Below are 13127 nucleotides of genomic sequence, written 5' to 3' on the forward strand. Positions count from 1 at the left end.
TTGTGGCATCTGTAAAATGAGAGGATTGGACTGGATGCACTCCATGGTACCACACAGCTGGAGGTTTTCTCACTCTAAAATGTAATTAGCACTTGCCTCTTATTCCCCATTATGTGGTGGTTTACGTTATACCATTAGGGAAAACAAAACTCAAGATTGTCAAGTGAATGGCTTAAGCAACCGTACTTTTAAGGAATCCACCAGGTCCTGGACAAGGAAGAGCCTCCTCAGTTCTTTAAGTGTGTTGTTCACATAGAACTGCAGACAGTCTGTGTACTTCTGGATCTGCTCCTGAGAAAGGGTGATCTCGAGCTCCAAGTAGGTCCTGTCAACAAACCATCCACAGAGAGCTCCATCAGAGGTAACCATGAAACAGCTGAGTTTTCCTCCTCCCACTCTGAGGACCGCCAGGCCATCTCTGGGGGCTTTACGCCAGCCAGTGGGCTGCAGGGACCACACACACCCACTTCCAGTATACTGGAGAACCCGGGAATTATGGCCGTTAATGGTGTGCTATGACTGTTTCTGTGTCCCCAAGACAGCATGACAGTGTGAGCCGATGGTTCAGAGCAACTGGCTTGGACCAGGGAGAAGTCAGTCCAGAATCAGCTCATTCACTGAATTCTCCATAAATCCCTGGTCTGCCAGGTAGTTGTGAAAGTCCTCATTTCTTCTTGGCTGCATGGAGATGGTTTGTTTTTTTAAATAACAGAGGTATCTGAAAATCCTAGCTGCCAATTATTGCTCATCACCTCAACTTTAATATTTCGTGTTTGCATTTTGGAAAATACTCTCAGGTTTTATCTAGAGAGCTCTGAAAGCTCAAGAGACCTGGCCCCTATTCAAAAGCTCACTGTTTCTACTAAGAGCAATATTTTTAGTGACTGCATTTTTCATTTGTTCAAACGATGAAGTGTAACTATGGGCAGATAAACCAGGCTCCCCATGTAGCCCATCCTCCTGTTTGGCCATGCTCCCCCACCGAGGGCCCATCCTCTCTACCTCCTCCCCTCCTTCCGTTCTGTTTTAAGACAGCACTACGTTATCTACCCAGAGGATATTTCTAGAGTTCTTACAGTGCTTATCTAATTCTGAGAATTGAGAGGGAAAAAATAAAGTAGCATTTGGTTTGAATTTAGAGAGCTTACAATGAAATCTTATGGCTTTCCTACTCTTTAGGAAAAAATACAGAAAAATACTGATTTTTCTAGTTAAGCTTTGATCCCAAAATGTGCTCCTAGTCAGGTATTCTATTTACTGATAAAAACAACTCAACCACAGGGAAGTTTTGTTTTGTTTTTGTTTTTTTTTTTTAATCTCTTTCCTAAAGGAAGAAAAATTAGTTGAACTAATTGAACATGACAGTCTTGGGGGGCCAAGAATGTGAAAGAAACTAGCCTTTCTTGGATGGCTGAGGGCAGAGGCTGAGGCAGAGCAGGACTCTGAAGATGTGAACTCTGGTCACAGGCTGATAGGCATGGTATAACCCTGATGTGAAGACACTGCACTTCTACGCTTTCCCCCCTTTGGGACAGGGATTTGTAGAGACAAGTTATAGCCCAGAAGACCCATTAACTGCATTAGAAGAAAGCCCAATACGGGGCGCCTGGGTGGCTCAGTCGGTTAGGCAGCCGACTTCGGCTCAGGTCACGATCTCGCGGTCCGCGAGTTCGAGCCCCGCGTCGGGCTCTGTGCTGACAGCTCAGAGCCCGGAGCCTGTTTCGGATTCTGTGTCTCCCTCTCTCTGACCCTCCCCCGTTCATGCTCTGTCTCTCTCTGTCTCAAAAATAAATAAACGTTAAAAAAATTTTTTTTTTTTAAAAAAAGAAGAAAGCCCAATACATCCCAAGGGCAAGAGTGCTCAGACTGTAACTGACACCAAGGCCAGGAACCAGAGGCTGGGAAGGGAGGTTGGATGTGCAGCCTTTTCCCTTCTGTCCCCAAAACACAGGCATCTTTTCACCTTTTAAGGGCCCGGTGCCCTAAGGTCTTCATTCAGCTTACTGGTGTGGGTGAGCCAGGGAGGATTTACTGGGTCTGGCCCAGAAGCCACCTGCAGCAGCATCTACAAGGCTCATCCAGGACTCAGAACTGTCCGCTCCGTTACAGGAACTGAGGACACCTATAGTACAGCTTGCACTCCGGGGCCAACAGCAGGGGAGGGGGTGACTCTGACAGTCAGTGCTGAAATCCCCCGGGCTCACAAGCCAGAGTCAAGGAGACAGATTGGGGTGGAGTTGGGTGGCATGCAGCTGGCAGGACTATTGCCTCCCTCTGCCCTGTTTCATTCATCCTTAGTACATGGCTTTAAAAACAACTCCTCCTCTTTAATGTTCATTCTAGTCAGATTTCCCTAGTATAAAAATGCAGAGGAGGGCACGTTATAAGACTATTCATGAACTTGTACCCCTCAGAAAGTTGGCCCTTTGGTATGAAGCTTCCAGAGACCGTAGAAATAAAAATCCAAACGCCCTAGCCCTGACTCTGTGCTATTTACTGGCCATATGACCTTGGGCAAGTCACTTTACGTCTTAGAACCTCAGTTTTCCCACCTGTACGTAGAGATTAATTACACTGCTCTGCCTTCTTCACAGGGTAGGGAGGATTAATTGTTGCTTACTCCTTAAATTATAAAACATTGTGCACATATAATGGATTATGATCACTATTAGTAATAATTAAATATAAAATATGAAATATGTGTATGCTCTATAAATTTATATTAAATATGCATCTTAATTCATTAGTAATAATTAAATATAAAAGCTCAATACAGCAAGTAAGTGTTACAATAGGGATAACTGAGTTTGCCTTAGAAATTCACCAGAAATATTAGCTATTAGAAGCCAGGGCATTAAAGAGACTCGGAGACATCTGTCAGGTCCCAGAGACTTATCACCCAAATGCCCAGGAGCTGAAACAGAGTCAGAGGGAAGGAGCCCCGTGAGAGACTGGGCAAGGACTGGCCCAGCTGGGGTACTCACTTGAAAGGGTGGCCCTCGTCGGTTTTCTGCACCGCTTGTAACACAGACTTGTAGATGCGGAAACTGATGGTGGCTGAGAGCGCGGCAAGAGCCAGGTAGGCCACGACACTCACAACGCTGAACTGGGTCAGGGAGAAGAGCAGTAGCAGGAAGCTCCCGAACACGATCCCAGTCTGCTTGATGTCCCGCCAGTAGAGCAGGTCAATAGCTGTGGGGAGGAGACCAAAGCCACACACACACTTAGCACTGGCAGAACTGCCGCAGGACTCATTCCGCGGAGCCGTGGTGGCCGCAGGTCCTCACCTCGACTCAGGATTCCCAAACACCAGCGAGCAGACACAGGGCTTTGGCCAGGGCACTGGCTGCCATTGTGTTTTGCTTTGGAAGACTCTTTTCCGTCCCTGAGGACAGTTTATAAATTGCACGTAAGAAAAGGCTGGTGAGTCTCCAGCGACCATACCTCTATGAGTGCATCTCGTGGGGCCACACCATCTGTGACTCTGAAACAAACCTCAAAGTACAGAGGACTCTAAAGTACCTGCTCCGCCTCTCTGGAAGGTACTGACTGCATGCATCTTGATACCCTGCTGACAAGGTTATGTCTTAATGGTGGCCTGGAGATGTGCACAGCAGACATGTGACTGTTCCTGCTGCTCAGAAAGGGCAGGAACAATGAAAAGGGAGGTTTCAGAGAAGTGGTACCTTCAGAAGCATGGCGACAGGTCCAGAGACCCCAGCCAATGGCAAAGTTTTCTGAGTAAAGACACGGCCTGCCACCAAAGCCAGCAAAACTGAAAAGTTAGTAGCTATCTCAAGAATCCCTGAAGCTGACACTTGGATTAAACCATTTTGTACAACATAATTTATTCACTCCTATTATATGATTTAAAAATACGGAATACAGCTGTAAAAATCTAGATCACATCTCTCACTCAGTTATTTCCCTCTTTCGCTTACAAACAAAAAACTGAGTTCAAAAGAACAAAGCCACAGTGCTTCAAATATGGTACAAAATGTAAATATTTTCCATATTCCGGTCACCAGATTATGAAAAAACAAAGAAGCCTTGCTGGAGAATGCATGCAAATTTATTCTCCAATTAGGCAAGTTACAAATGTTTTTTTGAATTGAGATACAATTGGGACGCCTGGGTGGCTCGGTCAGTTGAACATCCGACTTCAGCTCAGGTCCTGATCTTGAGGTTTGTGAGTTCAAGCCCCACATCGGGCTCTGTGCTGACAGCTTAGAGCCTGGAGCCTGCTTCAGATTCTGTGTCTTCCTCTCTCTGCCCCTTCTCTGCTCAAGCTCTCTCTCTCTCTCTCTCTCTCTCTCAAAAATAAACATTAAGAAATTTTTTCTAAATAAATACATTGAGATATAATTGACAAATAACATGGCATAAGTTTAAGGTGTACAACATGTTGATTGGATACATTTAAATATTAGAATAAGATTGCAACCAGAACATTAAACACCTCTATTATGGCACATAATTATCATTTCTTTTGTGGTGAGAACATTTAGGATCTAGTCTCTCATCAATTTTGACGTTTATAATACAGTATTGTTGGCTACAATCACTATGCTGTGCGTTAGATCTCCAGAATTTACTTACCTTCTAGTTGTGAGTTTGTACCCACCAATCAACAACATCTCTCCAGTCCCCCGACCCCCTAACCCTGGTAACCACCATTCTACTGTTTCTACAAGTTAGGCTATTTTAGATTCCACATATAAATGAGATTAAATCATATTTGTCTTTCTCTGTCTGACGTATTTCACTTAGCATAATGGCCTCAAGGTCCATCCATGTTGTTGCAACAAATGGTTTTTATCGAATGTTACATGAATACATTTTCAGAAAGAGAAAATGAGACACAAAATCCCCATCTCACACCCGAATGAAAATGGCAGTTGCTTATACCGCCAGCTTCATGTGCGGTATACCCAAAGGCAGCTGGTTTACTAAAGGATTAGATATCAGTCATTTGCTCAGAGGAAAATGGAAGTGACCAGGTTGAAGAGAGCAGGAGCTGCTCCCATCATACACAGGTATGCAGCTAGCTGAAGGAACAGTACTGAAAAGGTCACATAGCCTGTGACAACTCTCTGACGTTCTAGAGGGGATATAAGGAGTGTTGCGGAGCCAAGTTTTAACCCTCCGCAACAGTTTTACCTCAGGCTGGCTGGAGAGGAAATCAAGGACTTAAGGGGTGGGGTGGGGGCTCTTTTATAACAGGCTGAGGATACCTCAGCAGTGTGAAGCTGGAGGAGAATTTACTTTTTTAAAAGTTTATTTATTTTGATGGGGGTGGGGGGGGGGGAGGGACAGAAAGAGAGGGAGAGATAGAGAATCCCAGACAGGCTCCACATTGCAGAGCTCGATGTGGGGCTCGATCTCATAAACCGTGAGATCATGACCTGAGCCAAAATCAAGAGTTGGATGCTTAACCGACTCAGCCACCCAGGCGCCCCGAGAGAACTTCCTTTTGAGCTGATCTGTCATCCATCTCCACCGACTCCATATCCACCATGACCTGGTCCACCAATGACATTAACACACAAGATTAGAGTAGTCTGCCATTTTGTTGGGCAAGAATTTGTTCTTACAACACTTTTGTGATGTAGGAAGTAGAGGAGAGAATCACAAGCGTGTTTTGGTGTGAAACAAAAGATTTTTCTTCTCTTGAGTGGGGCTGGTTCTACAAGTAGGTTTCCAGGGGCAAAGGAAAAGCACTGCTGCTCTAAAGCCCCTCTCTTCTCCCAGGCCCAAGCACCAGTCACATGGACTGACATTCTACTATTAGAAATTCACTGCTTTGGGTTAATACTTTTTATCTTTTTTTTTTTTTAAAGAAGGGGATAATACACTGAAGATGAGCTCACCGTTAACAACAAAATTCAAATGAGTTTACCAATTGTGTTTTGTTTTAGACAAGTTTGTTGAGACAAGAGCACCAAAGTAATACTCCTTTTCAGACAGAGAAGAGGGACCGATCTTTTGGAAGACATGACAACAAGAAACCCCTGGGCCTCTGAGGGCAGGTGATAGAAGTGGGAGAAAGGATGTTCCCAGAAGCCTAGCACCCCCCTGTTGCTGAATGGATCTGGACTAACACATTGAGGGAAGTCCAGGCCAGCAGGGCTAAAGGTCCCTAGGGAACTGAAGCCTCCTAGCATTTATTCTGTTGGGGAGGTGGGGGGAGGGAAGGAGAACAAAAAGACTAAAACATCACCATTATCTGCAGGGTTGCCTCTTTTACGTTTTATTCATTTATTCAGTGTTTATTGAGTAAGAACTTTATTTTAAGTGCCAGGCTTTGTGCTAAGTCCCAGGGATATAAAAATCAATAAATTGTTAAAAAAAAAAAAAAAAGAAAGAAAGAAAGAAAACCCACCCACAAATAAGTTGTAATCTTCTATTTCATGACACCCCTAGATTCACATGGCAGACACGTTTAGAAACAAATACATTATAAGACAGAATGATTTGTGCTAAAGGGGGCACTCCTTAGTACTAGAGAAGGTGGGCTTACCTACCTCTGAGATGATGTGAAGTGGCATGGGAGACCCTGCGAGAAACTTTCAGGCAAAGAAAATATAAAGTTTGGTATTATCAAGTGAACCCCCACTTGATAAGTCACTTAACACTTGTTAAAAATGGTGTACCCTTCTAGAAAAACCTTCTCAGTCTCTGGATACCTGTGTAAATAGCCAAGAATGGCAGGCACCAGGTAAGGGCTTTATGTGAAGAAACTATGGGCAGAGAGTGTGAACTATCAACTAAATTAGTTTGGTGTAGTCATTACACAGCAGGTCTTTCCATCAACGTGTTAAGATTGTTGGAGATTTCTGGGGTATCTGGGTGGCTCAGTCGGTTGAGCGTCCGACTTTGGCTTAGGTCATGATCTCATGGTTCATGGGTTCAAGGCCCGTGTCGGGCTCTGTGCTGACAGCTCAGAGCCTGGAGCCTGCTTTGGATTCTGTATCTCCCTCTCTCTCTGCTTCTCCCCCTACTCTCTCTCTCTCTCTCTCTCTCTCAAAAAAATAAAAAATAAAAATAAAACAAAAAGATTGCTAGAGGTTTCTAATTAGGAGGTTAGCAAAAGATTCATCTTACAACATCAATGGGATGTTTATTCTGAGTGCTTTTCTGATACCATAAGCTATTTGCGTAGATTCTGAAATGTTCAAAGCATCCTCTGATACTATCTCATTTACACCTCACAGTCAACTCTGCTGGATAGGTCTACGTATAACAGATAAAGAAGCTAAAAGTTAAGAAACTTGTGTACTGACTAGTTAATGAGTTCAAACCCTAAGTTTGATGCTTTTTCCAGAAGAAAACAGTTGCCTCTCTCGCATTATATGGTTATAGGTTAAACATTCCCCAAAGTATGCAAAATTAATTTGAGCAACCTGATTTATTTAAATCTGCTTCCAGGGCTAGATATTGAATGTGAAAAAAAACTTTTAGGTGACAACATGTCATTATCAACAGTAAATAGTTATTGGCCATCTATTCATCTAGTGAAACCAAGAACGAAGAGGTCATACAATTCCGTTCCTGCTTTTAAGGGACTTAAGATCTAGCTGGGAAGACTGATGCTCATTTACAAAATGCTGAATCAGTACCAATACATTTTGTGCTGTTGGAAGTGGCAAAAGTTGAGTTCAAGGAAGGGACGGTGCTGGAATTGATGAAAGAGGACGTGGGATGGTTTGTGAATGTAGTGAACAATTTGTTAAGGAGATGGAGTGGATAAAGGGAAATATTATGAAGGATTAGTCAACAAGAAGGGTGACTAATTAGCTGTGGGAGAAAGGAGGAAGAGCTAATTAAGGGTGAAGGCAACATTTCAAAGCTGGGTGACTGAGTGATTAATATCACTGACAAAAACAGGAAATCGGAGTGGGAGCTGGTTTGGGATAAAGTGGACACTTGCTTTTAAACCTCCAGGTTCTAACACGATGACATCAAAAAGGGCATTTTGACACAGTCTAGGGCAGAGATGGGATAGGGATCACAGGTGAGATGAAGCTGACAGTTACAATACTTCCTAAATTTCATAAAGCTTAAAAACCAAATAATTTGGGTTTTCTATAGGCTTTGTCACAGAAGCCCTGAGTTAAATTGTCAGTAATATCATATTCCAATGATATTGAGATGAATATGCACAGTAGGAAACTGGAAACGCAAGACTGAAATTTAGTAAGGAGGGCTGAATATGAGTAGAAAGCACGATTGAGGCCATGAGAGTGGAGGAAGCCCCCATGACAGGAGAGACTAAGAAATGCAACTGAGAATGAAACCATAATTTAAGATTCAAAGAAATAAATGGAGCATATCAAAGGAGTCCTGTCTGAGTGTCAGAATGGGTACCCCAACAGTGTAGGTTATGGCAGTCAAGAAGAAGGAAACTTCCCAGGACAAAAGGGTAGACTACAGTGAGGGGTGCTGATGACCTAACAAGGGAAATGATAACCGAGAAAGGACCCTGGATTTGGAGACTGGAAGGTCACTCATAACTTGGCAGGGAGTATCAGCAGTAGTGAGGATGGAAGCCATATTGTAAAGGGTTGGATAAATGGTGGGAAGTTCAAAGTAATGAAGAAGATGGCAAATACAATGGTAGTTTGGGCAAGTAGCAGCAAAAGCAAACCTTTAGGTTGAGCAAAGCCTGGGGATATTAATAGAAAGGGAGGAGTGAGGATCCTGGAAAGAGGGGAGATTTGGCTGAGCAAAGTCTCAGAGAAGGGGCAAAAGGATGGGATTAGCCATAGTTCTTTGTTTTCAAAGAAGGGAGAAGAATGAAAAGAATGGGCAAAGAGGGAGAGACATTTTGGGAATGTATGGGTGTGGCTACAGATATGTGTTGAGGTGGGAAGGGAACAACATAGAGTGACGTAAAGTGGCTTGAGGTAGATTTACTCAAATCCTGGAAAATGAGTTATGAGGTCTTCTTGAGACGGAGGAGGATAAGGATGGGGCTTGAAGAATTTAGGAAAAGTCCAAACCTGCCTTGTTTAATACAGTAGTGATGAGCCACATGTGGCTACTGAGCACCTTAAATGTGACTAGTCCCAAATGAGACGTGCTGTAAACTACCTATCGGATTTCAGACTTAATCCAAAACAAGGATGTAGATTATACATATAATACTTTTTATATTGATTTTGTTGTTGAAAGACTAGTACTCTGGATATGTTGGATTAAATATATTATCAAAATTAACTTTATCTGTTTCTTTTTTACTTTATTATTACTATTATTAATTTTATTTATTTTGAGAGAGAGAGAAAGTGGAAGGGGCAGAGAGAGGAGAGAGAAAATCCCAAGCAGGCTCCACACTGTCAGCACAGAGACTGACACGGGTTTCAAACTCATGAACCATGAGATCATGACCTGAGCTGAAATCAAGAATCGAATGCTTAACCGACTGAGCCACCCAGGTGCCCCTCTTTTTACTTTTTAATAAAGAAGCTACTAGAAAATTTCTAAGTAATGACTCACATTATATTTGTATCGGACAGTGCTGATCTAGAAAAATACAGTCTAAATTCAGAAAGGAATCAATAAAAGGACTGCCAGAAAGTAAAGAGGGTTTGGCTAAAGTCAAGGATCTCTAGTGAATGACAAGCAGCCAAGACTGTTGGAAACTGATGCGCTGGGGGAATGGCAATGGCTGTGTGTGGTCAGAGTGACAGCAAATGGCCCATGATGATTCAGTAGGAAGGGTAGGAAGTGGTGAAGTGTGATCAGAGAAGAGAATTTCTGTGTTCCAATCTGCTGTGTAAATGATGATTTTTCACATTTTAATTCTGCTCAGAGTGATGTAAACTTGTGTAGGAAGGTTATAGCAGCTGATCCAGAAAAAATGGGTATTTGAATAAACTTTCGATAAAACCAAAGTAAAAAAAATATAAGTAACTCTATAACTGCAACAAATTAACCCCCATAGTCTTTGGTAAATTACTGTATTGCTTTGTCAATTGCAAAAACCAAAGTTACTTTGCTAAAAACCAAGGAGCAATGCATTGGCTTTGAAATGAGAGATCAGTACATCCTATCAATTGATAAATGGACTGGGCTTGGTGATCTCATCTTAGTCCCCAAACCACATGTGGGAGAACCCACTGCAGCTTGCCTGGGGCTCACCTAGAACTAATTCAGTCAAGGGTGAACTGGCAAATTTGGCAGATTTGAAGATTCCTGATTTCGAATGCAGAAATCAGAGCTATCCTTAATTTCCATAATCCAATCAAGAACAGAAAAGAAAAAATAGAAGTGATCCAAGGTTTGAGTTAATAGCTAAATGGAAATAAAATGCTATGTCAAACTTCTAGAGAGAGAGCCCTTAGCTGCTGCCCAAAATGTTTTGGTTGAGGAAACCATTTTAAGTGTAGTCAATTATATGATCCAATAGCAGTACAGTATTCAGAAAGTTTATTAAAAATGTACGAAATGAAAGGCAGTGGTGCAGCTACTCATATTTTATTTATAAGGCAAAATGTGGTATAAATGGATAACAATGAAATGGCAATAAATTGTGCACAATTATCTGCATTATTGCACCATATTCTTAAATGTGTTTATTTATAGTCCATCTAGGTCCAGTAAAGATTTCAGGCAGCACTGCACCACTTGCTATGTGATAAGTAAGTGCTACTTTATAAAAGGCCAAGGGAGAAAATCCTGTATATAGATAGTATCAGCATTTCATTGAAAGGACTGTTGAAAAATTACATGCTGTTGACTTTACATTTTAGTAAGCTTCCAATAATTGACTACAATACTTGACCACCTTCTGAAAAGGATTAGAGGCTCAAAAAACCTCACTTCTTTACAACCCAGTGTCCAAAGCAGTGACAGCCAGTTTCTCTGATTTTCACCTCCTTTTTCAGGCCAACAAAATATCACACCATAAAGAGCTAACAAAAAGAAACAGCAGTAACTTTCCCTACTTTAACTTTCCCTCGTTTGCCATCAAACCAGAGAAACATAATGGGAACTGATGTCATACAAGACATTAAACATGCACGGTGACCTTCAAAGATGACATCTCCTAGTCAACTACTCCATGAGTTTCCTTTGCTATGAAATAGGCTCCTACATATATTTAAACTTTAAATGGTAATCCAGAGGGAAACTGCTGGAAGAGACCTTTGCTGATAAAAACACCTGCAGTGATTCCATTTTCCAGGCTCTTCCCTCTCACTGCTTAAATGCAGTCAATATGACTGTGAAGAGAAAAATGCCAATACTATTATTTCTGGATGTTTAAATAATTCAGCAGATGTTTTGAATGAGTAGATACATTACACCTGGCATTCTGTGTAGACAGTAAAAGAACAGAGCATTTAATCCCCATGCTACTTCTAACCAGTAGGACCACATTCTCCCTGTGCTTGGAAATGAACACAGTGGTGCTCAGGCCCGTTGTCACCTGGATGGGGTAGAATTGGCCAGGAAATGAAACAGCAGGGGCCAGTATTGAAGACAGTGTGGCCAGATCCTCCTGCTAAATCTTTTAGCAAATGGACTCATTTGGAGGGGTCTCAACAGGGCAACTGGCATCAAAAGAAGAGATGACCATATGGAGAGAAAGATAGGCTTTGGGCACACGGTAGCTGAGGGAAGCACACAGAAAGATTTGCAAGGTAGTAAGTAATGGATGTCCTCATGTGCTTTTCCTTTCTTTAAGCTTTCTGACTTGATCAAAATACAAAACTGTTCATTTGGTTGGTGGTAATCAGTCACAATTGTCTGGGCCCTTGCCTGGGCCACATCTTAAAATCCTTCATTGTATTGGAATAGAAAGAACCATGGAGGTAGACAGCTATTGCTTCTTTATAGACACGGACTATATTTAAAATTTTTGACCAAAACCATAATGGCAAAATGTTTTTTGAACTAAAAAGATAAGGCAAAGGTATGCTCTCTCATGGTACCTCTGTTCCAGTCGATAAAACATTATGTCCACCTTAATACTTGTTACCACTATATTTGATCTTGAAAGCGAGACATACTCATTGCAAAATGGGCGGAACTGTTAATAAATTCTAAAAATTAAAGCTTGTTACATTTGTACTTTTCATCTGTTCAAAATTAACATCAGTTTGGGCAAAGAGCTTGTAAGGAGTGCTTGAATTATAAGACAACTTCACTCAGATTTAACTTAAAAATAGAGCTTAAACATATAGCTAAACAAATAGCTTAAACAGAACTCTACTTCTAAGTTCTAAAACCTCTAGCAAATTTCTTATTTGGAATATATGCTATAAATTTGGAATACATTTACAATGACCAAGGTTTTAATGTAATTAATTGTCATCTCGACAAAAGATGGCTTTTAAAGGATTATTAATGTCTAATTCTTGACTTTCAAACTGTGAGCTTAATTATAAGGCAATCCTGTTTCTTTGAACGGTTGTGTGTACTTTCATAAGAAATGGAGAGGTGACAATATGTAAATGTTAATACGTGGCCAAATGCGTACACAACTTAGGAAATCAAGTTGAGAAGGATGGGAAATTTTGTGGTGATATACATTTATTTCCAAAAAGAAAGGTGTTATCCTGGGAGTTATCCACCTATGTTAGCTTTTGTTTGCTGGATTCAGTGAATTTTAGGATTTAATTCTATTGTAAGGTGATTTAAAATGTATCAATTACTTCATAGATTCTGTTCCCAAAACGTATTAACTAGTCTAAATATGAAAGAGAAATGAGTAAAGAATATCATTTCAAACATAAGGAGAAAGTGGGAGAGAAGGAGGCAGGGATAGGGAGGGAGGGAGAGAAACAGAGGGAGAGAAAGAGGGAGAGAGAGGGAGAGGGAGAGAGAGGAAGAGAGAAACCTTTTAAAAATGATTAAGAAAGGGGCCTGCTCATTAAGGATGGACTAGGAATCTGCAATCATAATCCTAATGCTTTACTCATAGAGTATCAGGAATATTTTTGTTTTTTAATTATTTTATTTTATTTTAGAGAAAGAGAGAGCACATGCAAGCGCGAGAGACGGGCAGAGGGAGACAGAGAGAGACTCTTAAACAGGCTTCGTGCTCAGTGTAGAGCCTGATGTGCGGCTCAGTCCCAAGACCTTGGGATCATGACCTGAGCCCAAATCGACTGACTGAGCCA

The 13127-nt window shown here is 41.6% G+C and overlaps 1 protein-coding gene across 2 annotated transcripts in view; it reads right to left on the reverse strand.

Annotated features, from left to right (window-relative positions):
- RTN1 (reticulon 1) overlaps positions 1–13127 on the reverse strand; it is a 225860-nt gene that overhangs the window by 7152 nt on the left and 205581 nt on the right. For both annotated transcript variants that reach the window (XM_042943389.1, XM_042943390.1), the window contains 2 exons: positions 2985–3192; positions 187–325 (listed from right to left, as the gene is read on the reverse strand). In XM_042943389.1, coding sequence (XP_042799323.1) covers positions 187–325; positions 2985–3192 — 347 coding nt within the window. The remainder of the gene's footprint in view (positions 1–186; positions 326–2984; positions 3193–13127) is intronic.

Source organism: Panthera leo, chromosome B3 (assembly GCF_018350215.1).
Source record: "Panthera leo isolate Ple1 chromosome B3, P.leo_Ple1_pat1.1, whole genome shotgun sequence".
Taxonomy (NCBI): Eukaryota; Metazoa; Chordata; class Mammalia; order Carnivora; family Felidae; genus Panthera; species Panthera leo.